Below are 25,640 nucleotides of genomic sequence, written 5' to 3'. Positions count from 1 at the left end.
AGTTGGAGCCCAACCCAGGCATGTTGATGAAGGGCCCCATGCCCCCTATGCTAGCCACCCTCATTGGCCCATGCCCACATCCATTTAGCCCATTAGGTTGCCCAAATCCAAATAATTCTCTTAAAAGCCTCTAATATCCATAATTAATTAATTCAATCATTCCCTCTTATTTGTTATCTTATTCTATTTCTACCAATTTATTTAATTCATCTTAAAGACAATTAAAAGACAAATTATTATTGTTAATTATATTTTTTATCTTGAAATTTATACTATTCAATTTCACTAGTTTAAACATTATGATTGTTAATTATTATAATTACTTCGTACGCATCTAGTTTTCATCAATTAGGACTATTATCATATACTTATCTAACTATTTAAAATCTAAATCTTTCAAGGAAATCCTGCGTCTTAATTTAATTATTCAATAATTAGTTCAAATCTCATTTTCATCATTTAGAATTATTTGTCCCATATTTATATAGTTATCTAAAGTCTAAATCTTTCAAGGAAACCATGTCTTAATTTAATTCTTCAATAATTAGTTCAAATCTCATCTTCATCCATTAGAGTTATTATCTCATATTCATCTAGTTATTTAAAATCTAATTCTTCAAAAACCTCATGTCTTAATTTAATTTTTCAATCCTAAAAATTATACAATTCGTTTAAATGTTATCCTCATCATTTAGAATCATTATCTCATATCTATTTAAAGTCCAATCTTTCGAAAACTCCATGTCCTAATTTAACTTTCAATCCCAAAAATTCCATTATCCGCCTAAATGTTATTTTCAGTAGTTAGAATTCTTATCCCCTATCTATTTATTTATTTAAGGTCCAACTCTTCAAAAATTCAACGTCCTAATTTAATTTTTAATCCTAAAAATTCCACTACTCACTTTCTATTCGTTTAAAATATTGTTTCCATTAAGTAGCATTATTATTCCATATTATCTATTTAATCTAATCGTTAAAGTTCAATTCATCAGAACCCGACTTCCAAATCTAATTTCCAACCTCAAAAGCTCCGTCGTCCATATATCGTCGTTTAATGATTATTCTCGTTATTAATGCTATCTCATCCACTCGCTTATTCAATTATTCATATACCAAAGATCTCATATTTAAATAAATTCTTAAGTTTTCAATCTCTAAATTCACATCTTCAAATCTCTAAAATTCCATATTTCGCAATTATTTACCTAAACTTTGTTAATTATTCCATCCCTTTACTTATTCACCCATCCACTTATCCCCTCATTTAAAATCCCGAACTCTCAAATCATTTTCAAAGTTTCCAACCTCGTTCAAATTTAATTTCTAAAAATTCTCATTCCCACATTTAATTCCTGAAAGTCCGATCTTCAAATAAACTCTAAAATCCCAATTTTCTTTAAATAACTTTCGAGACTCCAATTTTTCAAATGAATTTCAAAAATCCGATTTTCTCTCAAATAGCTTAATTTCATTATGGTCTTCAAACAATCTTCTGTTCCTCTTGTTTTTAATAAGCATGAATGAATTTTTCGTAATTCCAAACAATGGAATTTATGGGATTAATTCATGTAAAATAAACGGGTTTTGGTGGGGGCCCCACATATGTGACTGATCGATTGATTGACTAATAGATCGATTTGATTATGATACATGATTGATTTATCCTGTTCTCTGACATGCATGCTAAAAATTATTCCTAAATTGTGCACTAACCCCTCTATTGATAGCGCATGGCGGATCGTTGCCCAGGTATGTACCCATTTTCCCTCTAATTGCTGTCTATGCATGTCCCAATTCTCACATGTGCATGATCACTCTGAGTATTCATTGATTCCCTCATCAATTGTCATGATTGCTTCATTTTATTAGTAGAGACCCAATTTTAGGGACTTAGAAGGGTGCTACGGTTTTTACCGTACTTTCTCGATAAGTAACCTGACCCCCGAACCCGATCCTGTTTTTCACAGACCACCTTTTCCAAAATAAGGAATCACACTTAGGGTTTTTCTTTCTTATTTTGTTTACCCTTTAAAAATAAAACAAAAATAAGTGGCGACTCCAAGTCTTTTTTCTAAAAATCAAATTTCATCAAATAAAACAAAAACGAGTTTCGCCATCGAGTGGGAACTCATCCAACGAAATGCGGGGTCCACACAATATCATCAACTATGGTTTTAATTTTGTTTTTTCAATTAATTTAAAATCAATATTGTCAGAATTGGTTTTGTTATATAAAACAAAATTTTGATTGATTTTAAAAAGAGTTTTAGAATGTGTTTTACAATAATTTTGGAAAGTACTTTTAGTATTTTAAAAAATTTATCCTATCTCATAAGTGTTTTTTAAAAATATATATATATATATTTAGAATATGTTTAACAATTGTTTTAGCATTTTTACTACTTGAAAAAAAAATTAAAGTATTAGAAACGTTAAAAATACTTTATAAAATTATTATCAAATGTACTTTTATGATGCATATGATAGTTTCTATTTGAAGTGTTTATGGTAAAAGCGCATTTAATAGTGATTTTAAAAAACGTTTCTAACACTTAAATAATATAAATTTTAAGTGTTAAAAAGTTTGAAAACACAATCTAAAATGTTTCCAGCATTTTTAACACTTAAATTATAGGTATTTTTAAGTGTTAAAAAGTTTGGACACATTTTATAAAATTACTGTTAAATGGGTTTTAAAAGTGTTTTTCTATAAGTGTTTTCAAAAGATTCATCTATTAAAAGATAAAAAATTTTAAGTGCTAAAAATATTAGATGCGCTTCCTATAATTATTATCAAATTGATTAATGTTTTTTTAAAAAACACTATGAGTGTTTTTTCAAGTGATTTTTCAAACTTTTAGAAATGTTGCTTAAATTTTATCGCACTTAAATTATTTTTTAGATTAAAAATATTTTCTAAAATCACTTTAAGATAAATTTGTAAAATTCCCAAAATTGGGTTTATGAAATTCAAAGTACTTCACAAATTTTACCACAGACTATTTCAAGAGGTGTCCACTTATAGGATTAAATATTATTTTTTGGGTCCATATTGAAAAGGTATCTAATATTATAATTTTTTGTAATTTATGTATGATCTCATTATGTTATATTTTATTCATACTTAAGTCTTAATTTATTTATGACCCAGATTTCATTGCACATTTTAAATAGTTTAAATTCAGTAGCATTTTTTTTTCTATTTTTTATTTGTTTTTAGGAGAATTTACAATTCACATATTTTCGTTAAACATTCTCATTTTTTTATTATTTATTACTTCAAAATTGGAATTTAATTTTCATTTTTATCATCTCCAAAATATCGTTAATGAAATTGGAATTTTATTCGTTAATAAAATAAATAAATAAAAATGCTGATAAAAAAAGAGTAAAATAAAATTTATTATTTTCCATTTTTAAAGTTCACTTTCATCAGTTCATGGAATAATTTCATTATTTGGTAAAACAGCAATACGCGCTTCAAAGTCGTGTGTAGCTTCACTAATCTCTTTCCCTTCTCCGGCGACACACACGGAGGGAGAATGGGTGGTGGCGTTCGGAGAATCGTGTTGGACGAGTCGGTTCTATTCGGCTGCGAAGACCCTAACGGAAAAGATTCTCTATTACCTGCAGCCGAATATCTCCTCCGTAAGCTTCGCCATTCCACCATCCCCACGGTAATTCTCATCAATTCCACATTAAATCCTATAAGGCCAAATTGTCCTTTCTTTTCTTTTCACTTATTTTCCCCATTTTCTTGCCAATCAAATGGGTTTTCCTTGTTTTCAAATGGGTGTCTGGTGTTTTTCAGAGAAATGGTTGATTTTGAAGGAAAATCGTCCTTTTTTTTCCTTTAAATTTGAATTTGCTTGGTTACGGGACTATTTTCAATCAATGTGTTCGGGTTTCCTCCTTTTCTTACCAACCATGTGGGTTTTGCGTTTTTAAAATGGGCGTCTTTTGTTTTTCAGAGAATTAGTTGATTTTGGAAGAAAAACGTGTTTTTTACTTTTTTTATTTATTTATTAATCTAGCTTCAATCAATGTTTTCAGGCTTTCCTTTTTGTTACTCACCAAATGGGTCTTCCGTTTTTAAAATGGGTATTTAGAAATGGTTGATTTTTGAAGAAAAGTCGTTTTTTTCTTCAAAATATTTTTAAATTTGGTTATTTATGGGACCATTTCATATGAAATATGGAATCAATCAATTTTATTAAAGGGAAAAAGAGTTCAAATATTTATTTATGTGGTTGTTTAGTGGAAACAGAACTACATTTTTTTGCCATAGATTATATTTTGTATGTGATAGTGTGGAAACACTAAGAAATGTACTTCTTTTTCATATATATAGATATGAGGATGTTATTTACCCAATTTTTCTTTATCATTTTCTTGTTTTATTATATTACACTGACTTGCATAATGTACTTCATTTTGCAGGAAATTTCTTACAGACATGATCTTTCAGCTCAAAAGGTTGTTGTCCTTGTATTATTTGAGTTATGGGAGGGAATTATATTATATGAAATACTTCTATGTCGAAATAAAATAACCTCATCTTGTTTCTTTCTTTCAATCGGATAACCAAGAAATATATGACACTTTAAATTCAACTTCTCACTTACCATTTAACCGACAGTAGGATTTTCATCTTCCATTTGTGCAATCCTAATACTTGTAATATCAGTTTCTAACTTGCTCAATATCTGAAGGTGTTGCTTGCATCCTTGTTTATTGCTCATTTGTGTGTTTTAAATAAATTTATTGTTGAGTCCTTTGAATTTGTAAATTCCTCTCCATAGTTTTAGTTTGCAAGAACTTCCTTTCTAGTGTTTTTGGTTGATACTGCAGTATTTCCAATCTTGTTTTGATGCCACAGCCTGTAGCATGGAATTATTTTACTGAAGCTTTTAAAGAAAAAATGGATTTATGGGAGAGAACTCGTTGTGGATGCCTTGGTATTGATGTTTCTTAAAGGATAAAATTATTAACCAGAAATATCAGTTTACTTGCACTGTGGTTGTTTTTGCCTTATCTTCAGCTTAAGGTTTGGTGATTTCTGGTTATCCAAGGAAGAGAGCCTTTAGAAAGTAACATAAATGGTGATGGAAATAGTTGGGAAATTCTTGGAGATATTTTAGAAAGAAAACGGATTAGCCAATGTATTGATGTTGCTGATTTATTTTATGACTGATGATATACTCTGATTGACAATTGTATCTTCATGCTTGTAGGCAAGTCTTCTTCAAGGGGTAGCTGTACAATACTCTTTTGATTGCTTTGTATTGGATGAATCTTCCACAATTGATGCTTTAAATGAAATTCAACTAGCTTGGGGTGACATTGGAGGGAGCATTTTGTATTTAGTTTCTGACAACAATGATGACCTCCTTCTTAAACTAAGGACTCATGGTTGGCTGCTTGTCATTCTAAGTAAGTGCCACTAACCTTTTTCCCACCACGGAAAATGGAAATTAGGGGGATATATGGTTTTATGTTAGGACACACACACAACACATGGAGTTTGAGTCTTTTAGAAGGCATCAATAGTCTGTTAATGAGACTTATATGGTTAGTATGATGGATTGGGTGCCAAGATTGCTTTAAGGGACACCCAGAGGCATCCTTGGGAAGCCATTTCACAGGATATGTTAGTAAGAGGTCTAGGGTTTGCTGTTAGAAGGATTTCTGCTGGGAAGATAGCACCTTGGATACTTTGTACCTGCATCTTTTCAGACTACTCCTACAGGAGCCCCTGTCATCAATTTTTCATTTGTGTGAACCCCATGTTTTTTTAAATTTTTACTTCTAGAGTAACCTTAGGGAAGGTAGATGACATCTAACCCTCCATCAATGACTTTCTGAATGTTACCTCTTTGACTCTTTACCTGGGGAGTCAAGCTGGCATTTGAAAATTGTTCACTTCTCTTTTAAATTGTTTTTCCAAGGGTTGATGGGAGAGGATGGGTTCTTCTCCGTTTCCTTCAAGGAGGTTATTTTGGAAGGCTAAGGTTCTTTATAAAGTTAAGTCCTTCTCTTGGTAATGCCAAGGTTAGTACTAATGTATACCTTTAGAGAGGAGAAAATCTTATTATGTGTTGTTCCTATTTTGCATTTTCTAGTGCTTTTTAGTTTTGGGGTGCATCAATGTCACTCTTTAGCTCGGGGATGTATCACCCAAATGATGGTGATGTCGAATGTTATCAAAGGCTTGACCTGTCCTCATGGGACACTAATTGGTTTTCAGATGAGATGGTCAAAGCTTGATCTAAGAATTGGTATTAGAGTTAAGGATCATGGGTTCAAGTCACGGGAGTATCATGTTGGGTGAGGAATTGTTGGGGTATAATGCCGCTCTTAAGCCCTAGGATGGGTCACCCCAATGATGCTAATGTCAAATGCCATAAAAGGCTTGACCTATTCTCACCAGGCACCAATATGTTTATAGATGAGATGGCCAAAGCCTGATCCAAGATTTAGCCTTTGGCAGTAGCTGTTTTTTTCAGTTGGTTTTGATGGAATGGCCCATAGAGAAGCATAGTTGATTATGGTGATTGAACCTTGTTCTTTGGATAGAGCAAGAGAGTCAAGGATGCAATGGTGTAGATATATGGGAGAGGATGATGTTCTATGTTTGGGTGTTAATTACCACAGGGTTCTACAGTATTCCTTTGAAGTTGACTTTGTTTTGATTCATGTTTGTGTCTATGGTTTGCAGTGCAGGAGACTTTTGAGTTGGATACCCCCCAACACCACCACCAAGAAGCTGAAGTCAATTTTCATGAATTTGGTCAAGGGAGTTCAGTTCAGCAAAGCGTACTAGGATTATTAGGAATCACAATGGCATTATTATCTTCTCCTTCTTGATACTTGCTGAGATTGGCTTTAAGATTGAAGCAGAGATTCAGGTGGTTTTGCAAAGTTTTAGTGAAGCTACCGATAAAGGTTTTATGGGCATATCATTTAGATTGACTCTTCTGCTGTTATCTTGTAGATGGAACAGAGGGTCCTGGGCTCATGGTGATATGGTATTTGATGAGGGAGATTAAGGATATTTTTCTTGAGTTTGTGTTTGTAGCTGAGGTGGATTGCTAGAAAGCAATTATCAAAGGGGATTCCTTAACCAGGAGAGGAGCTGCGATTCTGGAGGAGTTTAGAGGAGACATAGTTCCTAATTGTTGTTTGGGTGGTTAAGTTGTACATAGCCTTAGCAACTTAGTTTTTTGTTCCTTGGTATTCATCCTTGTTGATATCCAATTCTTCATCATTAAAGTTTCATTTCATATTGAAAAGAATGAAGTCTTAAGACATAAAGTAGGATACCCTACCAACTACTACAAAACCTGTGTCGATATCCCGAAGCAAAGTTGAAAGTGATTTGTCTCAATTCTCTTTGAGATTGGATGTGGATGGGGACTCTATACACGCAGATTGTGCTAGTTTGGATACTAATTGGAAATCTGTAGGTTTAGATTGTGGTTTTCCACTCTCTCTATTTGACCTGCTCCAACCTAGCTTCGCTGAGTTAACCTCCGTATGTTACTCTGCTGCACCTTTTCTTCCACTTCTTCTAAGTTCTCTTAGTTGGCATTTGTATTCCAAGATGTGTCGTCATCGTCCTCTCTTAAGTTCCATCTTAGAGATCTGTTGAATCAGATGGTAACTTGATCAGATGATATAACTAGGTGTGTGAAAAAGCTCCAAGTCCCATTGGGCTAGCACAAAATGTTTGGGCTTAAACCTGGTGTAGCCCTGATTTGAGAACTTCCTCTGCCCTTCTTGCACACTCCTCCACCTCAGTGACACACATGCACAAACTTAAAAGGAAAAAGGATATCCTGCCAACCACATATAAGCTTAGTGCCCATTTCTAGGACCAAGCTGGAAGCTACTTGCTTCTATTCTCTTTGGGATTGAGGACTTTATAGGTCTAAATTGTGATAGTAGGATTTAGAAGGGGGAAATTGTAGTTGTTTTTCTATCTCTTTACCTGACATCCTCCAATATAGCTTCACCATGTTAACCATCCTATGTCATGTTGTCATGCCCCTTATTTGACTTCTTTAATTCTCTTGGTTGGCCTTCATATTCTGAAAAATGGCATGCAGCTGTAGCATATGCCTTGTCTTTGTTTAAATTCCACCTTGGAGATCTGTTAGATCAGATGGTAACTTGATCAGATGATCTTATTAGGGTTGTAAAAGTGCTCCAAGGCCAGCCAGCTTAATGCAAAATGTTTGGCTTCAACATGGCCTAACCTCAAACAGAAACTGCCTCTGCCCCTTTCGCCCACTTCTCCTCCCTTGTATTCTCCATCTCCAATGCTATGCACAGCTCTCTCTCTCTCTCTCCCAAAGCCCTGTTTTTCTTCCCTTCCTTTTTCCTGGTCCCCTTCTCCTTCTTATCTCCTGCTTTCTCCACCTCCTATGCTCTGACGTTCTCTTATCAAAACCAGAAGATGACATGTATATCTCTCTGTTCCCTTTGGCCCTCCTCCTCTTCTCATCTTCCGCTCTCTCTATCTCTTACTCTTTCACTTTCCTTTATCAAAATCAGAAGAGGAAGTGGTTCCTCTTTTATGTACTTAGTAGAGAGCATAGTGGTCCAGCAATGTACTCATGGTACATATACAAGGACTTACTGCCCATATGAGATGCCCTTCAGAAGAAATTGTTGGATCAGATATCAAGATTTTAGGTTCTCTAAATGGTGGCTTAAGTTAGTTTTCCATTCCAGTGAAAGTGATAGTTGATTGGGCAATCATAACCCTTCAAATCTGTTTATTTTGTTTTGCCAATGCAAGATTATACTTTTTTTTGGGTATAAATAAGAATGCTTGTGACCATCTAATTGTCTTGATTTTCATTTCACAGGATCTACTGGGCAAGAATCAAAAGATGGTGCGCACCACCTCCTTCCTTGTTCATAATGCATAAAGTTCTTTTTGTGTACCTTGTTCCAACCTGTATTATCAATTCTTTGGTACTTCATTTTATAATGCCTCCTACTATATGATATTTAGTTGGGGAAAAACATTGATAGACCTTGGCTTTTTGGTGCTCGAACTTCTGTTGGTCGATGAAACTGAGCTTCCTATTCCTTGCAGATGTTGATGGTGGTCCTGCAAGTGAAGATTCAAGCATGTTCTATATCAATAAACTAGAAGAGTTACCTTTGACTATTTGCCGCCTGAATAAAAAGGTTGCGATTGATTATCACTATCTTCAAATCGCTTCCATTATATGCTTTCAGATTTAAGAGTTGCATTTTTCAATTATCTTTCTACAAATTCCATGTTTAGTGATTCTTTTTGAGTCGTCATTTCATGAGCTGAGTTGCTAAAAACCTCAAAATGGGTGAAGTACTTGTGTTGAGAGCTATGTTGGGTGTGGGGTAGGATTGTTTTCCAGAAACCTTTTATGCAGGTCTTAAGAGTTTCACCTCAGCAATAGAGCTCATTGCTGATCCAGTGGTGGATTATAGTTGTATCAGATATAGGTTGGCTATGATTCTTAGGCTGTTAGCTTCAATAATCAATGCAGGGCCTTGCTTCAAATCAAGGAAAAAACCTTTCTTCACTGATATAGTTCATTGTGTCGACATGGCCCATTGTCTTATAAATTGAGGAGTGTTAAATATGGTCATATGTTTACAAATGAGAGATGAGAGGCAGAGTCATATGTGAACATAAAAATGAACATCTTACCTTGAAATTTTGAGGATTACAGGAAAGAGAAAATATTTGCTTATGTCAACTTTGCTAGATTGGTTTAAGGGTGACTTGGGGCAAGTGTGATTGAAGTTTCTTCATCCACGCCAACTACATAGGTGGCATCCTTAATTAGATAGATGAATGTGATACAAAGACTAGGAATTCTAATTTTCTTTTCCATGTGGGTAGTTTGTAAAATTTTTATTATACAATTGCAGGGTTTGGGTCTGTTTTATTCTCTTGTAGTAGCTAGAACACATTGCTTAATGTTCCTGAGAAGGGTTTTAGGTCAATAGGCTGTGTTTGATCTTGGATTAAATAGGGTGTGGAAGCATTTAGGCTGAAATGTCTAATCATTAGCCCCCTGCTTTCTTGTGCAAAATATGACTAGGTTTCTGGTGGTCGTTGCCTGAGGTTACACGATAAATATGAAATTTAAATCTTGTGGTTTGCATGGTGATATTATGCATTGATTGTGTCCATGCTCCATATTATTTGTTATTTTTGGGGTGAATTACGTTTGGGATTTTCTTCACTATTTATAAGTACAATATCAAGGGTCTTTTGTGAATGATTTCATGTTCTCTGAAGTGAAATTGTTTATGTAAATGACATTTTTTATGCATCTCATTGCCACAGGACATAAGCAATGATGTTGTGACAGTTGGTTACATCATGAAGCCATCTCGTGAAGAAGATTTTTCTAAGGTTAGGCTTTATATAGAAAAGAAAGCTGTCAGTGCACTAGAAAAGGAATTATCAACTGTAAGATGGTTTTATGAAGCTATAGGCATGTGGTCCAATATAAAATTGTAATACTTCCCACTAAAAGGGCCTCACTTAGGCGAGACTTAGAACAGGACCCAGTACGAATGTCATTCAAAGAATTTTATGCGACTTTAGCTGCTGTATAGTGTCTTGTTCTTTTGGAAAACACCTTTTAGATTCAATGACTACTCATTTTGTCAGGAATATGAATACAACACTAAAAATTTGTAAGCAATAACTACAATTTATACAATCTTTTCATAATATAGTTTGAGCTTATATAGTGTCCTTTTTATTTTGGCAGAGAGGTGCATTCCCCATGTATCCTTCTCAAAACGGGTTGATATTTATGCCCCTCACATTTGCACTCCCTATATCATCTCAACTGCAAGAAGTTGATGTGGTACTCCACAAAGCAACTGATGAAATCATGTCCATCAAGTTGAACAGTTCTTCAGAACTCTCAAACAGAATCACTTACACCAGAGGCATGCTGGAATTGGGAATGTAATTTCTTTATCTTTTAAAATGTTCTTATATCCTTTATGAAGGATGGTTTCAGAAAAAACAGGATTGACATGTTTTCTTTTACCAATGTTGTCACATGCCATCATATATGAGACTATATGAAGTTTTTCATATAGAATTGTTTGTCAATTATTCCGCCTTTCTAAATTTCAAAATATATGTCTGAATTATGAACTCATTTGTTTGTTAGAGAAATAAATGAAGTTTAAACAAAGTTATTGAAAGCCAAATTCTTAGAAGTCCATATTTGCTTAGGAACTCATTGACAAACATCATTGAGTATGATAAGTCTCCACTTCCTGTGCCAACCCTTCTTTTCCTTTTCAGAGGCCAACACATGTCTCACCTCATATTTCTATCAGGCTCCAAAGCTCATGTTTCTTACTTTTTGTAGTTATATTGCTTTTAGTTGTTTGGTGATGTGTTACATGCCTTGAATTCGTCTTAATCACTATAACTGTCTGTGTTCCTGTCCTTATAAATTGGTTCATGGGTTACATTTACCTCTTGTGCTATAGTTTTTGCACATTGTTATAATTCTATACTGGACTATTCATTGCATTTATAATTGCACATTGTTATAATCATATCCTGGACTATTCATTGCATTTATAATGCCAGTTCCTATTGCATAATTCGCTCTTTGAGTCTTCTTTTTCTTGGATAAGCACCCCATTTGATATTGTTTATGAAGCATGTTGAACATCAAGCAGCAATGTAATTGATGCAGAAATTTGAAATCCCACAAACAAAAATTTAGATGAAAGTATTGAAAGGATGAATATCTATATATCTTCTTTAACTTTATTTTAATTGATAATGTAAGATTTTTCTAATGGGTATTGATTCTTGTACAGGTATATGGAACATCACCCAGACTTCTGTTTAATTGACCCATTTAATAACATTGACCCTGTAGTGGATCGGCTAAAAATCCAACAGATTCTACTTGGATTGGAAGATATCAACAGGCCAGGTTGCTGTAGAATCAGGGGGCCATATTTTCTCAAGGTCTTTTGCCAGAATTGTATCTATTTATACTTGCATTTAAAATTGATCAGTTAATGGAGAAAAGCTGGATCATTATCCTGCCCATGTTACAAGTGGACCTTTTTAATGGCAGCATTCAGATCTCAATGCTCCTGATAGGATCTAGTTACCAATTCTCAAGCTGCATTTCATGAAATTTAGGCAGATGGATCTCGCAATCCACTACACTAAAACCATAGTAATTTGACAATTGGATGTCATTGGGTTTACTTAAAGAAGCACCAATAATGTTTTGGTTTGTATTTTTTCCATAGATAAGCAAAAAATATAGTAACAATGCCTAGCAAAAAAGTGCACCAGAGTACATAGGTTGTATATGAAGGATGCCAAAAAGCAAATAGAAAAAAGAAAAAGGGGGCAACAAAACCCCCTTCCCCCTTTACCTAGTCCCCAACCGATCTACAAACTCTGCCATGGATGTGGAATTCTCATCTATATACCTCCTAACCTACAACAAAAGATTACAAACAAACAAGGATTTTAGTGCTTGATCGAAATTCTCACACTTTCAAGCAATCTCCAATTTCTCTCCTTTCATAATGTCCAAAACACACACATAAAGGGACAACCTTCCAACCTTCTTCCTTTTTTTTCCCCTCAAAAGATCTATGCCAACCTATAAGAGTTCCTCTTACTGATGAAGATATTTCTCATGCTATCCCAAATGAAGAGAATGCCAACTTTTATAGAACTCTTGCTTTGTCACAATGCTAGAGAATGTGATCAACTCTTTTCTCCTTTGCAAAGAAAGCATCTAATCACCAAAGATCATCTTCTCCTTTTCAGTTGATCTAAACTCGAGATTTTGCCCCAAGTTGCTCAGTAAGGTCTGAGATGCATGCCCATACACATGCATCTTCCCAACAGCAGCACTTTCCTCAATTTGATATGAACTCTGAAAAAACCAATCCTATGAGTTCTCATGGTAATGAGTCTTGGAAGACGCATGCCTTCCACCCTCTCATTCATAGGAAAAGATTGAGGTGGGAGGATTTTTGGGAGCAGCTATCCATTTTTGCCTTAGAGATAAAGTAATAGCACCCAGTAGAATATTTGTTTGGGTCATCTTGGATATTTTCAAGGGTGGTATGTTTATATATATAAACACATAAGTATGTATGCATGCGTGTATGTATCCATGAATACTTGTCGTCTCAGTTTTAAGTCAACTTCTGCAATCAGTATTGGGTTTTGATGTTCTTGTATATTTCCATTCAAAATCTACCTTCAAACTGTGAGATGTTTCAGAAACTATGAAACCTAAGTTCTTCCCAAGATTGTCATTGTTTTATGCCAGGGTCAAAATTATTTAGATATGTTGGAGGCTGGTAATTTGAGTGTGGTTTTTTTTTTTTTCCCAGTATATCAGTTTCTCCACCAGCTGTTATGGTCAGTGTTCTATTGAGTTAATCTTTGCAAAGTTGTGCAGTTCATTAATCATAATATGTACAAATGGACGTATGTGTACCATGTAACAAAAACTACTCTCTCTCTCTCTCTCTCTATTTGAGGAAGTTCTGATCTGAGGCATGGTAAAAGAAATCATTAAAGATGGTATTGTTGTTCTCTCTCTCTCTGTGGATTGGGTAGGCTCACGATAGGGTGCGGTAGTGGGTTTTTGTGTCTTTGCGCCTTTTTGTCCTTTTTTCTTCGTATACGACATGTATACTTTCTTTCTTTTAATACAATTCTCATTTACCTATAAAAAAAAAAAAATGTTGTTCACTCTCTCTCTCTCTCTCCTTCTCAAAAAAATAAACAAAATTGGTCTCATAATTAAGGGATTAATTGTTGCACTAGTCAATACTGTAGGTTTGATTATTTATCATTTGATCCAGTCACAGTTCATGTTTTGAATTTTGGCAATATGGAATCTTTTTGAATTTGGCCAAATTTTCTTTTCAAATTTAGTTACATTTGGTACTCAATATGCAGGTTGACAACTTCAATGAGCTCAATTTGATACAAAGGCTATCGGAAGCTAAACTATCTCTTCCAAGTATAGTGAAACCTCAAGTTGCTTGTGGTGTAGCTGATGCTCACAGTATGGTATTGCTTTTATTCCCCGTCATTTTCCCAATTCTGGTTTTAAGTGTTTGAGTTTTTCATGTTGTTGACGTCCAAACTAGTTGAGTAACTTCAATCAATTGTGAGTTTTATTTGCTTTGACATAGAGCCTGTTTGGGAGTGATTTAAAGAGGGCTAAAAGCACTTTCTAATGCTTGAAAGTGTTTCTTTACAGAAATTAGGTATTTGACAAACTTTTAAAAATCTAAAAATTTAGAGAATCATGTAAAGTGATTTATGGACAATCACCTGGTAGGTACTTCTTCCAAAAATCACTTTTTTGTTATGTAACACATTATCAAAAACATTTTTTTTTCCCATATCCAAATTCTAAGTGATTCTCCTTATAAACATTTCTAATTGAAGTACTATTGACAAGAGTTCTACAGACAAACTGTTTTTACAAGAATCACTCCCAAACCGACTAATAATATCAAGACTTTTTTTCCTAACTTCTGATTGACCTCACCAGCAAAATGTATGCTTTTATTGTTTAAGCTATCAAGTTTCTTTTTTAAATGGTCAAAGCAATTGCATATGCTGCTAAAGGGTTTTGCTTAAATAGTATAAGAAGGTGGGTTATTTATCAGGATAGAATGGTATGTGTATTAACAACTATGGATGCATTGATCATACTTATAATATTAGTCATTGTTGGGCCTTCATTTTGACTTCTTCATGTTCTCTTGCTCATAATGTTTGTAAGCCTAACACTTAGGTTCCTTATGTCAAGTTGAGCCTGTTTTGATGTATACAAGTTGTTTTACTGGTCTTGACATACCAGTGTAATAAGGTAGTCATAGTCCTTTTGGGTTGTGTTGCACTCTAACATTTTTTATTTGGTAGTTTATTTTTAGTGTGTTGAGAGGAAGCTAAGATTTTACTTTTTGTTGAGCTCAAAATTGGCCTTTTGACCTTGTTTAATCAGCAAAATTAAACAGAAAAATTAGTCTATTGACCTTGTTTAATGTCAACGTAATTGGCCTGATGAAAAGTTATTATTTGAATTTTTGTGGAGCTAGTATGATAGCTTGAGCATAGGTGATGTTTCTTTCATATGCAAAGTCTTTTTCTCCCAAACACGAAATAGGCAACTTGTTGGGTTTCTGAGGTCCTCAGCAAGGAAGTAGGCAGAAAACTAGGTCCATGGGCTTTATTAGGCATTTTTGTAACAATAGGTTTAATGTTCATCTGTGGACATTGTTTGTGGGTCAATACATGGAAACTAAAGAAATCCAAATTATTATTATTATTTTTTTTTGCTTTGAGACAATGCAAATTCCTTATCTTAGTTGTTTTCTCTGATTTACAAACCTTTTTTTTTTATAGGTTTCTCTGATTTAAAAACATTACCTTGCTTGTCAGGCAATTGTGTTTAGAGTTGAAGATTATAAGGATTTGAGTGTTCCTCTTCCAGCTGTTATTCAGGTAAGCTACTTTTATTATAAAAAGTGACTCCAGTTCAGTTTCAATTTCTCTAACCCTGGCAGCAACATTAACTTTTTTGACACAATGTGGATATGAGTCCTTTTTATGTGGATCAGGAGGTGGTGCCAGTTTTGCAATATGATTCATTCCAATGGTAGTTTTATTCATGGAAGGTTCACATTGTTGATAGCATATCATATTTCCAATGTCCATATTGGGCACTAATTTGGTTCTTTTTGGGCTTCTTGCACCTCAACTTTCAAGGGCATTCCCCTTAATTTGGTTCAACTAGATTGGTTAGCGGTGTGTAGTTCCAAGGGTGTGGGTTAGTAAGGAGAGGTTTCTTTTTGTAATTACTACATAGCTTTTGCTCTTGGTATTCAATTGTTTAGTTTTCATTTGTGGGAGGATTCCTCATCCTTCTTTTGTATTTCCTATTTTCTAATTCAATATATTTCTTTGTTGTTTCCTATCAAAAATTAAAAAAAAAAAAAAAATTTGGGCACTAAAGACATGATGAAGAACAAGACAGTTGCATTGTGTGAATTAGATCTTTCAGGGATGATAGATGAGGGTTTGTTCCAAGACTGTTGTTTTGTTTGTATTAAGATCTTTCAAGGATGATAGAATGCATTCTTGAGGGCTCTTTTTGTTATAATCTGCATCAAGAACTAGTGCCACTCAGGCTTTATTATGGAATTCAAAAGTTTTGGTATAGCCTGATTCAATTGATCTTTCATGGGACACTAGCTGATACAGAAAATTAGTATGTTCAGAAAAGAGTTTCACGTTTATCTTTATCTGTTGGAAATAGGCCTCCATAAGCTTCATTTTTTTTTTCCATCTAGAGATAAGTTGTGATGCCTTCCATGTTCTGGGGAGAGAATCAAGTAGAAAAATAGGTGGTTAAGATCTTGCCTTTAGAATGTGAAGCTAGATGAGTGAAATATAGTGTTAGAATATGAAATAAATATAAGTGTTGCAAGACTTGGTATATTTTTTGTTTTGAACAGACATGAACATTTGTTTGTCCTCAGAAGATAGGTAGAAGGTTTTTGACACTGAGACTTCAAATAAGTAAATGCAATCACATGAACACAAAATAGGTTTTAGTGTTGAAACATGACACTTTTTTTACCATTGAGTACTGTTGTTAGAACCTTTTGATTGAAAATGAAAATAACTGGAACTGCAGGAATACGTGGATCATTCATCTACTCTGTTCAAATTTTATGTCTTGGGTGAGAAAGTTTTCTATGCAGTTAAGAAGTCTACACCAAATGCAGGTACCTTGAAGAAATTATGTGAGAAAAATGAACTGAAGCCTTTAATCTTTGACAGGTATCATCCGATTTCTCTTTTCTCCTCTCTCTTTCTTTTGGTGTATATATATATTTTGTAGAGCATGCCTTTGCAACTAATAACCCTGTGATTCCTCTCCACAGCTTGAAGTCTTTACCCACTGGGAAAGAAAACCAGAATGTCAATGATCAAAGTATTGATATTAAGCTAGTGACAGATGCTGCAAGCTGGCTTAGGAGAGTGCTTGATCTTACCATTTTTGGCTTTGACGTTGTTGTAAGTGGCCCAGTAATTTTCTTCAACTGATTATTTTTCATAGAATAATTAACCAAAGGTTCAATTAGCTTTTGTGAACCTTAATTTAGGTGAAAATATTCCCCGTTAGGCAAATCTGCTTCTCCTTTCTCTTCTCTTTTCCTAAAGTTTAAAATAATTGTTGTGACAGATGTCCAGCTAAAGACACATCCCCTGAAAGTTAAAACAAGAAAGAAAACCCAATGAAGAATTGTCATAGAATGGTGGTTGGGATTAATCCTTTATTGTCTAAACCTTGATAAGAACCCTATGAAACCTCCGCTGCCCCCCAGTGAGCTGTGTGGATTGAAGGCAGTGGATGCAGTCATGCAACCATGCTCTTAGACACCATACTTCTGTGGCTCCATTGTTTCAAATATTTTGCACTTATTTTTCTTTCATGCCTCATTAAAGAAAGTAAATGAAATCATCCTTCAATACTTTCAAACCTTTACAAGACCAACTTTACACCTTCAAGAAGCCAAAAACAGGTAAAACTCAATAGACCCCCCACAGTTTTTGTCTAAGCAGAAATCCCAAAATACTGAGGGGAAAAAAAGAATAGAGTGTCAACGGATTCTAGAGAGTCTTACACATGATACATGTATTTACATTGCCAATTCTCTGGAAATTAGGTGATCTGCTGTTATCCAACACCATTTAGTGAACAAAACTAGGCACTTTGTTAGGGTGGGAGTGTTCTAGATGGATGATAGAAAAAACAAGGCCTAATAGGATGGATGTTTGACCTTAATGATATTCATACCCTATTACCCTCCTATTCCAGAGTGGCTTGGTTTGCTAATGACTGCTCGATTGTATTAAGCTCCCGATCTTGTTAGTTCCTTGGGAACACCTAGCACCAAAAACCACCAAGAGAGGATTCGAGGTAAGATGCCAGGGGTTTGGGATCACCAATCATGCTTCTTTGTGATAGAAATTTAGAAAATACCTCCAATATGATGTGAAATCAATGGTTGTATTTGGTTCAGTGAATGAAAGAACAAACTTTAACACTTATCTCTTTTCCTTTCAGTTTTACTTGATTTCCTTGATCTTAAGGATTTCATCTCATTAGTAGTCATTCTTGTGGAATAAGCACTGTTAGATAATGTATAGTTATTTAGGTTATTTACTTTTCCTTTTCCTTTTCTTTCCTTACTGTATTGTGGGTCCCACTAGCATGTATATATATACCCAAGTCCAATGTGTATTCTTTACAGTTTTTCAATAATAATAATTAGGGATTCTCCCTTTTTTCTCTCTTCACATGGTATTAGAGCCTAGGAAGAAAAAAAACACCTAATTATTTCTGGTTTATCCGTGAATCCATTCTGGAAAATCTTTAAGTGACCGTGTTTCATTCCGGTCACCCTTCCCATCTCCTAAAGCTTCCGATCAACCCTCACCGTCGTCGGAAAACCCTCACCTCCGGCGACTTTTCCGGCGACCTTTCTGGCGACGTCCTTTTCCGACACTGACCATACCATCAGGTGCGCAAGGAGGAGATCTTCAACTTTTCTCAAAGCACTGGAGGAAGAATCCCAGCCACACGCCGGCCACGCGCGTCTCTTTTCCGGCGGCCTGAATCTCACGCGCCGGCGTGTGAGGGCGCGTGGGGCACTTTCCGGCCACGCGCTTCCACCTCCAGCCTCGCCTGACGCCGTCTAGCCACCCTCCATCTGCATTTGTGTCATCTGAGCCCTAAAAGTGCATTTTTTGGGGTTTTTTTGTCTCCGCCAGCCCTCTAAACCGCCTTTCCGGCGACCTTCGATGACTTCCTCTCCACCCCGAGCCCTGCACGTGTCTTAGGAAGTCCGCGATAAGCCGTATTAGGGCTTTCTTCGATCCAAACGTATTTCATTCACCAGATAAGTAGATATGGCTACTAAAAGTTCCACTTTTTCCTCTATCATATCTGGATCTCCTATGATTACTTCAGAGAAATTGGTTGGCAGTGAAAATTATTTGTCCTAGTCTGCCTCTGTGGAGCTTTGGTTTATGGGTCAAGGTTACGAGGATCACCTTGTTACGCATGAGGCGGATATCCCTGAAGTTGACAAAGTACAATGGAGGAAGATAGATGCACAATTATGTAGTGTGTTATGGCAATCAGTTGATCTTAAAATTCTGCATCATCTTCGGGCCTACAAAACATGCTTTAAATTTTGGAATCAGGCGAAAGGGCTATACACGAATGATATCCAACGTCTTTATAAGGTGGCTTCTTCTATTGTCAATGTTAGACAACAAGACATGGATTTATCTACTTATATTGGCCAGATTGCCTCTCTTAAGGAGGAATTCTCGACAGTGATGCCTCTTACTACTGATGTTGGGGATCAACGCATACAGATTGACAAGTTCTTCATGGTTCTTACGCTTATTGGCCTCCGTTTAGATCTCAAGACCGTCCGCAATCAGATTCTTGGCAGTTCCTCCGTTCCATCCTTGGATGATGTGTTTGCTCGCTTCCTCTGTATCTCCTCCACTCAAACTTTGCCATCTGATAACACTTCAGATTCTTCTGTGTTAGTTTCTCAAACTAACTCTCGAGGAGGACGCAGTGGTAACTGAGGTAGAGGCCAACGTCCTCATTGCACCTATTACAATTAGCTTGGCCACACTCGTGATCGGTGTTATCAGTTACATGGGCGGCCTCCCCGCACTGCCCACGTGGCCTAGTCATCTGATCCTCAGTCGCCTCAACCTCCTAGTTCCTCCACATCTCAGGGTATTTTCCTCACTGACAGTGAGTATGACGACTATCTCCGCTATCAGGCCACCAAGTCAGCTTCTGTTGCTTCTGTTGCCCAGACTGGTAATGCTTCTACTTGTCTTACCCACACATCTTCTCTTGGACCTTGGATTCTAGATTCTGGCGCTTCTGATCACATATCTAGTAATAAGGATTTTTTCTCTTCTATTACTACTACCTCTGCCTTACCTACTGTTACTTTAGCTAATGGTTCCCAAACTATGGCTAAAGGTTTTGGTTTCGCTCATCCTCTCCCTTCCCTACCTCTCCATTTTGTCCTTTATGCCCCTGAGTGTCCTTTTAATCTTATTTCCATCAGCAAAATAACTCGCACTCTTAATTGTTTTATCACTTTCTCTGATAAATTTGTGACCTTGTAGGACCGGAGTACGGGAAAGACGATTGGCATAGGACGTGAGTCTCAAGGCCTCTATCACCTCACCTCGCCTTCACCTGCAGTTTGCATTTCCACTGATGCTCCCCTCCTCATCCACAGTCGCCTGGGCCACCCTAGTCTATCCAAGTTCCAGAAAATGGTCCCTAGTTTTTCATCTTTGTCGTCGCTTGCGTGTGAGTCCTGTCAGCTTGGGAAACATATTCGTGTCTCGTTCCCAGAGCGTTTGAATAATCGGGCAAAGTCTCCTTTTGAACTTGTCTACACTGATGTTTGGGATCCTTGTTGGACCGCGTCTACTTTAGGATTTCAGTATTTTGTCACTTTCATTGATAACTATTCTTGATGTACTTGGTTATTTTTAATGAAAAATCGAGTTGAGTTATTCTCTATTTTCCAGAAATTTTATGCTGAAATCCAAACCCAGTTCAATATTTCTATTCGTGTGTTGCACAGTGACAATGCCATAGAATATTTTTCTGCACCATTTACTTCATTTCTGTCCCAACATGGGATCATTCATCAGTTTTCTTGTGCTCATACTCCTCAACAAAATGGGGTAGTTGAACGTAAGAATCGACATCTTGTTGAGACAGCTCGTACTCTCCTTCTACATAGTCATGTTCCTTTTCGTTTTTGGGGGGACGCTGTTCTTACAACATGTTATTTGATTAATCGTATGCCCTCATCTGTATTACCCGATCAGATTCCTCATTCCTTTCTTTTCCCTGACCAACCACTTTATTTCCTTCCTCCTCGTGTTTTTGGTTGTACTTGCTTTGTTCATATTCTCACTCCTGGACAGGACAAACTTTCTGCCAGAGCCACAAAATGCATCTTCTTGGGATATTCCAGACTTCAAAAGGGTTATCGTTGTTATTCCTCTAAGACTCATCGCTATTTTCTCTCCGCTGATGTCACTTTCTTTGAGGACTCACCGTTTTTCTCCACCTCTGAGTCTTTTCCTGTTTCTGAAGTCTTACCCCTTCCCATTATCTCTCCACCTGATGCAGTGCCTTCTCGCCCACTTCAGGTTTATCATCGCCGTCATCGTGTCGTTGTTCCTCCTTCTTTGGCCGCGGTACCTGCTGACTCACCTCCTATCCCTTCGACTTCTCCTGTCCCGGCTCTGCCTCCTTCTGCTGACTTACCCATTGCTCTTCGGAAAGGTAATCGATCTACTCGTAATCCTCATCCCATTTACAATTTTTTGAGTTACCATCAATTATCTTCACCCTATTCTGCATTTGTTTCTGCTATATCTTCTGTTTCTCTTCCCAAGAGCACCCCTGAGGCTTTTTCCCATCCAGGCTAGCGACAAGCAATGGTAGATGAAATGGTTGCTTTACACTCCAATGGCACTTGGGATCTTGTTGTTTTACCCTCTGGTAAATCTACAGTTGGTTGTCGTTGGGTCTACACAGTTAAGGTTGGCCCTGATGGTCAGGTTGATCGCCTTAAGGCCCGCTTAGTTGCTAAAGGCTATACTCAGGTTTATGGTTCTGATTATGGTGACACTTTCTCTCCTGTTGCCAAGATAGCTTCTGTTCGTCTATTGCTCTCCATGGTTGTTATGCGTTCTTGGCCTTTTTATCAATTAGATATTAAAAATGTTTTCCTTCATGGGGATCTTGCTGAGGAAGTTTATATGGAGCAACCACCTGGTTTTGTTGCTCAGGGGGAGTCTGGTTTAGTGTACAGGTTACGTCGTTTTCTATATGGCTTGAAACAATCTCCTCGAGCATGGTTTAGCCGTTTTAGTTTTGTTGTTCAGGAGTTTGGCATGTTCCGCAGTACAGCAGACCATTCCGTTTTCTATCATCATAACTCTTCGGGGCAGTGTATTTATCTGGTAGTTTATGTGGACGACATTGTCATTATAGGCAGTGATCAGAATGGTATTCAGAACCTAAAACAACACCTTTTCACCCACTTTCAGACTATAGACTTGGGGAAACTCAAGTATTTCTTAGGGATTGAGATAGCTCAATCCAGTTTCGGTGTGGTTCTTTCCCAAAGGAAGTATGCTTTAGACATCTTGGAAGAAACCGGTATGTTAGACTGTAAACCGGTAGACACTCCTATGGATCCAAATGTCAAACTTATACCAGGACAGGGGGAGCCTTTAGGAGATCCTGGGAGATATCGGCGACTTGTATGTAAACTGAACTACCTCACCATTACTCGTCCAGACATTTCTTTTCCTGTAAGTGTTGTTAGTCAATTCCTACAGTCACCATGTGATAGCCATTGGGATGCTGTAATCCGCATTCTTCGATATATCAAAAGCACACCAGGCCAAGGTGTGTTATACGAGAACAGAGGTCATACCCAAGTTGTTGGTTACACAGATGCAGATTAGGCTGGCTCACCCACAGATAGACGTTCCACTTCCGAGTATTGTGTTTTTATTGGAGGTAACCTAATATCTTGGAAGAGTAAGAAACAAGATGTAGTGGCCAGATCTAGTGTTGAAGTCGAGTATCGAGCTATGGCTCTGGCAACATGTGAACTCATATGGCTGAAACATCTTCTTCGGGAGTTGAGATTTGGAAAGGATGAACAGATGAAGCTCATCTGTGACAACCAAGCCGCTTTGCATATTGCATCCAATCCAGTCTTCCATGAAAGGACCAAACACATTGAAGTTGACTGTCATTTCATTAGAGAGAAGATCGCATCAGGATGTGTGGCAACTAGTTTTGTCAATTCAAATGATCAACTATTAGATATTTTTACTAAATCTCTCAGAGGTCCTAGAATTAAATACATTTGTAACAAGTTTGGTGCATATAACATATATGCTCCAGCTTGAGGGGGAGTGTTAGATAATGTATAGTTATTTAGGTTATTTACTTTTCCTTTTCCTTTTCTTTCCTTACCCAAGTCCAATGTGTATTCTTTATAGTTTTTCAATAATAATAATTAGGGATTCTCCCTTTTTTCTCTCTTCACAAGCACCTCAAAAATGGTATTCAAATTGAGTTCAACTACATTCTAGGAGATGAGGTTTCAGGCTTTTCTTGCAGGTTCACATGATATCCTTGTGTCGATCCATCCATATTTAACTTAGCCTTGTTCCTCTGGTGTATGTTAGGCTCTGACCCTGCAGTTCATTACAACCCAAATTATGTTGCTTCACTTAAGAGGTGATTTGAATCCATGAACTTGAGTTGACTCTGCCTCTAACCATCTACCCTTTATATCATTTTTTCTTTTGATAAGAAAATAATGCCAATATATTAAAAACCGTAAAAAAGATGGTGCACAGTAGCATGCAAGACATATAGAATGAGCGTCTATAGGTGTAACCAAAAAGAGAGAACACAAAAATCAACCCCCTCTCTTAGCAAGAACCCAACCCAATCTACAAAAGCAAATGAAGGCATAGAACCTATATCTATGTACATCTTCACCCATGAAAACAAATTTCTATGGAAGGAGTTTTTCAAAGCTTAATCCAAATGATCCTCGTTATCAAATGATTTTCACTCCCTTTCTTTCCTTACAGTCCCAAAGATGCACAATGGAGCTGTTTTCCAAACCTTCTTGCGATTTTTACCCACAAATGAACCATACCACCCTAAGAGAGTCTCTGTAACAGTAGTAGCTTGCACCCAATGAATACCAAACAAAGTGAAAAACAACTGCGAAAGGATCCTTACTTGGCAAAGTAAAGAAGGATGTGATCTATAGACTGGATTCCTCTTGAATTCTACAAAGAAAACATCTATTGACCAACGACCACCCTCTTTTCTGAAGCTGGTTGAGGGTCAAAACTTTTCCCTAGCTCCCAAGTGAAAAAACTAACTTTAGAAATCATCTGCCTTTATATATGCAATCTTTTAGATGCATAGGAAATAGGCAAAAACATAGAAAATAAATTATGATAGATAATTAGCTTTTAAGTTGAGCTATTTTATTTAGAAGGTAATATATGTATAGTATATATCCTGTGTTAGACTTGATATTTTGGCTTCATCATTTTTCGTACCCTTTCTTATTTCTCTTTTTCTATGTTACTGTGCTGGATTTTCAGATTCAAGAAGGCAGTGGTGACCATGTCATTGTGGATGTGAACTACCTTCCCTCCTTCAAAGAAGTTCCCGATAACATGGCGATACCTGCATTTTGGGATGCGATAAAAGAGAAGTTTGAGTCAAGAAAGAAGAAACAGGCAATTAACTCTGATCAGCAGTTTGTTGATCACTGAAAATATAATTAACTAACCCGAAAAAATAAGGTTTAAGGCCTAAGTCGTGATATGATTGCACTGGATTCTGTACCTAGAATAGATGCTGTGTGTTCAGCAACTGCAGCAAGTATCAGGTGGAATTGAACCCTGGTCATCCACTCAGTACGTGACTCGAGTTATAATTTGCCTTTGTTATTATCCTTCAAATTTTCATGTTTGTATTTCCTTTTATTTTTTCTCCCTGTTTTCTTTTTTAAACTTTCCAGGGTCCAAACATATGGCCCCCTGTTGAATTTCTAGATGGTATTCCTTCCCAAACTTTTGGTGATTGCACACCCAATTGAGAATGATTTTTATTACAAAGCTTCTTTTAGAAATCCACACTTTTTGTGGAGATTCTTGTAGAAGCGCTTTTAGCCAGAGCCATTTTGGAAGTTATAATCGTAAAAGTGCTTTTAGTGCATCATACTTCTCCTATAACATTTTAGAAACGCTTTAAGGAGAATTATATACTATTTATATATAAATAAAAAAATGTTTTTGATAATACTTTTAGCAATGTATTATATTACAAAAAATTAATTTTTAAATAAGTGTTTATTAAGTCATTGCTTAGAAAATCATGATTTTTACAAGTTTATCAAACTTCTAATATCTATAAGGAAATATTTTCAAACATTAGGAAAAGTTTTTAATAATCTCAAAATCATTCATAAATGGGTTGTTATTATAGGGAGAATCTATTAGTATTTAAATAGGAGTGAAAAAAGAAGCCTTTTTTAAAGTCTTTTATTTTTTGGAAATATATTTAAAAACTATTTTAAGTAATAATGATTTTTCAAATTGTAAAAACAATTTTTTGATATTATTTCTATTTGAAGCGTTGCTTAGTGAAAATATTTTCTTTAAAAAAATGTTTTTATAGATAATTACCTATTCATGTTCTTCTTCGTGGAGTACCATAAACAATATTTCAATTCTAAAAATGTTTTTTAAATTTTACTAAACAATTTTTTTCTTAAAAAGTATTTTTCATATTATAAATGTTTTCAAAAAAATACAATCAAATGACTTATCACTTTTGTAACAAAATTGGATTTTAACTTTTCACATGTCACCTTCAAATCAACGTTTCAAACTA

The 25,640-nt window shown here is 35.9% G+C and overlaps 1 protein-coding gene and 1 long non-coding RNA gene across 2 annotated transcripts; both read left to right on the top strand.

The window, feature by feature from the left end:
- The first annotated feature begins 3,443 nt into the window (after positions 1 to 3,443).
- Positions 3,444 to 24,862, top strand: LOC100259276 (inositol 1,3,4-trisphosphate 5/6-kinase 4). Its single transcript, XM_002280205.4, has 13 exons — positions 3,444 to 3,680; positions 4,444 to 4,479; positions 5,238 to 5,436; positions 8,877 to 8,903; positions 9,110 to 9,204; positions 10,355 to 10,423; positions 10,788 to 10,990; positions 11,869 to 12,022; positions 13,997 to 14,110; positions 15,494 to 15,556; positions 16,752 to 16,897; positions 17,002 to 17,134; positions 24,344 to 24,862. Exons 1-13 carry the CDS (start codon positions 3,546 to 3,548, stop codon positions 24,515 to 24,517), a joined length of 1,548 nt encoding a protein of 515 aa, XP_002280241.2. The 5' UTR covers positions 3,444 to 3,545; the 3' UTR covers positions 24,518 to 24,862.
- LOC132253860 (uncharacterized) lies at positions 5,445 to 7,369 on the top strand. Its single transcript, XR_009465774.1, has 2 exons — positions 5,445 to 6,911; positions 6,998 to 7,369. It is a non-coding gene; the product is annotated as an uncharacterized LOC132253860 (long non-coding RNA).
- Positions 24,863 to 25,640: the final 778 nt, after the last annotated feature.

This window comes from Vitis vinifera, chromosome 5, assembly GCF_030704535.1.
Source record: "Vitis vinifera cultivar Pinot Noir 40024 chromosome 5, ASM3070453v1".
Classification (NCBI taxonomy): Eukaryota; Viridiplantae; Streptophyta; class Magnoliopsida; order Vitales; family Vitaceae; genus Vitis; species Vitis vinifera.
This window is presented reverse-complemented; position numbering and strand designations above follow the sequence as displayed.